The 3,575-nt window shown below is 43.8% G+C and overlaps 1 protein-coding gene across 5 annotated transcripts in view; it reads left to right on the top strand.

Annotated features, from left to right (window-relative positions):
* The first annotated feature begins 640 nt into the window (after positions 1-640).
* The window catches only part of LOC109484051 (cilia- and flagella-associated protein 44-like), a 42,322-nt gene continuing 39,387 nt past the window's right edge, over positions 641-3,575 (top strand). For 3 of the 5 annotated variants that reach the window (XM_019787242.1, XM_019787241.1, XM_019787243.1), the window contains exons 1-2: positions 642-757; positions 1,886-2,668. In XM_019787242.1, coding sequence (XP_019642801.1) covers positions 718-757; positions 1,886-2,668 — 823 coding nt within the window. In that variant the 5' untranslated portion in view covers positions 642-717. Of the gene's footprint in view, positions 758-1,885; positions 2,669-3,575 lie in introns of all 5 variants that reach the window. The other 2 variants (XM_019787244.1, XM_019787245.1) reach the window with 2 other exon arrangements.

The raw sequence follows: 3,575 nt of genomic DNA on the forward strand, positions 1-3,575 counted from the left end.
GGTCTGAATATGGTGTGTTGTTTCTTCATTGTTTGTATGTTTCTGCATGTTTGGAAAGGCTTATGATAACAATATTACACAATTACTTTCATCATATGCACAACAACAATATACATGTAACAAAAGTTTGGTATCAGCCTAAGGCACCATATTTTAGGAATAAATGTGTGAGAGTTGGTGGGTGTTAGCCTCTACCAGGCTTCAGGAGTGGCTGGAAAAAGTAGAAATTGGCCAAATACGAAATAGATGACACGCCAGTGGAGTTGGTCTGCTAATACTAAAGGAGTACAAAGCAGCAAAGTACTTTAGAGGACCAACTCTCCTGGCATGTTATAGCCTGGGTTCCATCCTGGTTAGTTTACGTCCGCTCCTACAGTCGCTACCACCAACCACTGACAGCGACTGTAGGAGCGGACGTAAACTAACCAGGATGGAACCCAGGCTAGGCATGTTATGTGTATTTTGCCAATATCTACTCATTCCAGCCGATTTTGAAGCCTGGTAGAAGCTGGGTTGGTGAATTGGTACAAAAGAGGTCGCTCTGATTGTGTCAGACTGCGCAAGAAGTTTGTTCGGTCGCAAAGTACCCTGGGCACGAGAATGCATGACGTCGCACCAGTGACCCTGGGTACGAGACTTCATGACGTTGCGGACACCCCCGCGTGTGAATGGTCTCGTCCAGACGCCATAGTAACCAGTCTGTTGAGAAACGGCAAGATGGCGGACAGCGAAGAGACTGCAGCGGACACTACGGCAGGTAAGGGCCGTTATACCTTCGTACGCGATTACTGAGCGCATCCGAGTACTGGCATTTTGAGGCAGGAAGCATCAGGGTTCGAGTAGGATGGAATATGCTTCCCCAATGCGAAAGAATTCGTCGTAGTTCATTAGAATGTGCAGAAAAACACAGTAGCAGACTACCTTGTCAGTGTCTCCAAACAGACGAAATCTTACACATCGTACCCTTTTTGTTGGACGTGTATTTAAACGTGTCTACCACCGTGTCATAGCCAAAGATCACGCTAAAACTTAGGCCTCTCTTAGCACTGTTACTGAAACTGACAACAACAATTTCAAACGATATAGAATTCATGTATTCAATATCAAATAGTATGTATATTTCGATAACTTTTCCATCTTTGCCTGGCGTACTAGTATCTTCTGCATGGATACCATTCAAACAGCTGGCTTCTAACCTGAAATCATAGTACTAGTAGTTACTTAGGATCATTGTCGTATATGTGTCTAGTATAGCCTACTCCCAAGATCAGATATTTACTGATCCGGACTCCCATTTTCAAACCAAACTGCTTGCAGTTGACTCACAGTGGATGGAATAAGGTATGTCATTTTTAAGTAGATGATGTGTATTAATTTCAGAAGGTGATTACAGAAGCACTTAGTAAGATCGAGGAGCTTAAAATCTATATTTTAATACTCACTTGGTAAGACACAGGATACGGATTACAAAAACTAATCAATTTTGATATGAAAATGGACTCCCTCCCTGTCACTGGCACATGTAGCCTGGGTGCCATCCTCCGTAGTGGCAGCTAACAACATCAGTGAGCCGGCGGCAACTACGGAGGATGGCACCCAGGGTATGGCACATGTACATGTCTCTATGATTCACCTCAAGTGTTTTGCCTGAAAGGAAGAAATTCGGTACATCTCCCTTTACCAATTAACTCACTTTGGGAGAATGTTGAAGTTGAAATGGTCACCATTTTTATCCACCAAAAATTAAAGAATGAACTTTATTGCTTGACAATCGTACATGATACAATGTGTGACAGTTAAGACAACAATACTACAACTAACTTACAACCATTTCCTACAAACTACTATTGATAACATTATGCCGAATCCGTGGGCCCTGATTCAGGTCAGTCTGAGGCTCACCCCGCCTCGGGTAAGTCTGCCGACAGCGCGCCGCCCGTACGCAAGTCCAAAAACCTGCAGGAGGCAACGCAGCATCTGAAGGAAGAGGCCCTGCGTCGCTTTGTTCTCCAAGGAGGAGAGGAGATGTCTACAACAGAGGAAGACCCTAGCAGTAATAGTACTGGTCCTAGTGCTGATGTAAAGATGCCGAAGAGCGGTGGTACTGAGGATGGGAGTGATAAAACAAGCAGCGATGCTCAAGCTCAGTCAGCGGACGCAATCGCAGGCGAAGCAAACACTCTAAACAACATGGCGTCCAAAGGTTCTGATGTTACTGCTGACAAAGGTACTGAAGGTACCACCCATGTCATCAATAAAGATACCAACGATACCTATGATATTCACGAAGATGACGCCCCAAGTACCACTGCAGAAGGTGGTACAGCGGTACCTGCAAAAAATGAGGTACCCGCAGAAAATGAGGTACCCGCTACAGATGGGAAGTCAGAGAATGATGACGGAGCTGCAAGTAGCTCTGGTAAGCAGGATGCAAGAGCAAAGCCCACAGGAGTAGAGTCAGGCCAGCCCAACACCCCAGCGGAGGGGAAAGCCGATGCATCCGGGAATTCGAAGGAAGAAGTCCCCGGGGCTGCCAGCACTCAGGAAGGCAAACCTGCGTCTCCCACCACTCAAGCAGAGAAGGATGAAACTCCGGCCCAGCAGACAAGCTCCAACTCTACGGAAAACCTCCAAGAGAAGTTGGAAGTAGCAAGCGACGTCCCTGCTGGTAGGATATACATGGATAGCCATATCCCTGCACATATGGAGCCGACTATGCACCTAATCCCTGCACCCCAATCCCAGCACCACAACCTGCATGCCCTGCACTTTTGCGCACTTTAGTCCTTAAACTGATCTTTGCATGATTATTATATTATAAATATTATTTAACATAAGCAAGCTGCATGAAGCACGAATCACAATTGGTCAACCCTGGGTACCTGGTGCAATATAATCCTGTTACCTATCACTTCTCTATGGTAGTTGCATGGTAGTCTTCCTATCTTAGGCCACACCAATTTAATTTGTTGCTTCTCGGATCGCCCTGTCCATTTTTTTCTGATTTGCAAAAAAAGAAAGATTTTTTTTGTTCTAAATTAACTGCAAAATGCTCAATGAAAGACATATTTTGGCCCCAATGGTTGAAAAAAGTCCTTTTCTTCCTAGTTCTTAAGTTTTTCAATGTAACAATGTAATTTTTTTGTTTCATTAAAAGTTCAAAATTGTTTTAATTATAAACCAGCCTGGTATGTTTACTGTACTTCATGGCTCATATTGTAACATTTCCGGCTATCATGGGATGCCTTGGCCTGGTTTTTTTTTTTTTTCCGCCCTCTCACTACTGATTTTTTCTGACAAAATCTGAGAAGCAACAAATTAAAATTGGTGTGGCCTTATGAAAAGGTGTCTTAAAATTCCTACTCACACTGCACCATTGTCCTTCATTCACCAGTACCTGTAAACGCCCACTTTAACTCCACCGGCACCAACTATCATGGTTTTCATTACCTTCCTCAATGCTATAATAAAGCAGCCATTATAAAAGTTATACAATGTACGTAAGCACAACAAGCCATATTAATTCCTAACGTTACCACAAGTGCTTGACCCATCTGTTACTCTTACAAGTAACA

This window comes from Branchiostoma belcheri, unplaced genomic scaffold (assembly GCF_001625305.1).
Source record: "Branchiostoma belcheri isolate BF01 breed outbred unplaced genomic scaffold, Haploidv18h27 scaffold68, whole genome shotgun sequence".
In the NCBI taxonomy this organism is placed as follows: Eukaryota; Metazoa; Chordata; class Leptocardii; order Amphioxiformes; family Branchiostomatidae; genus Branchiostoma; species Branchiostoma belcheri.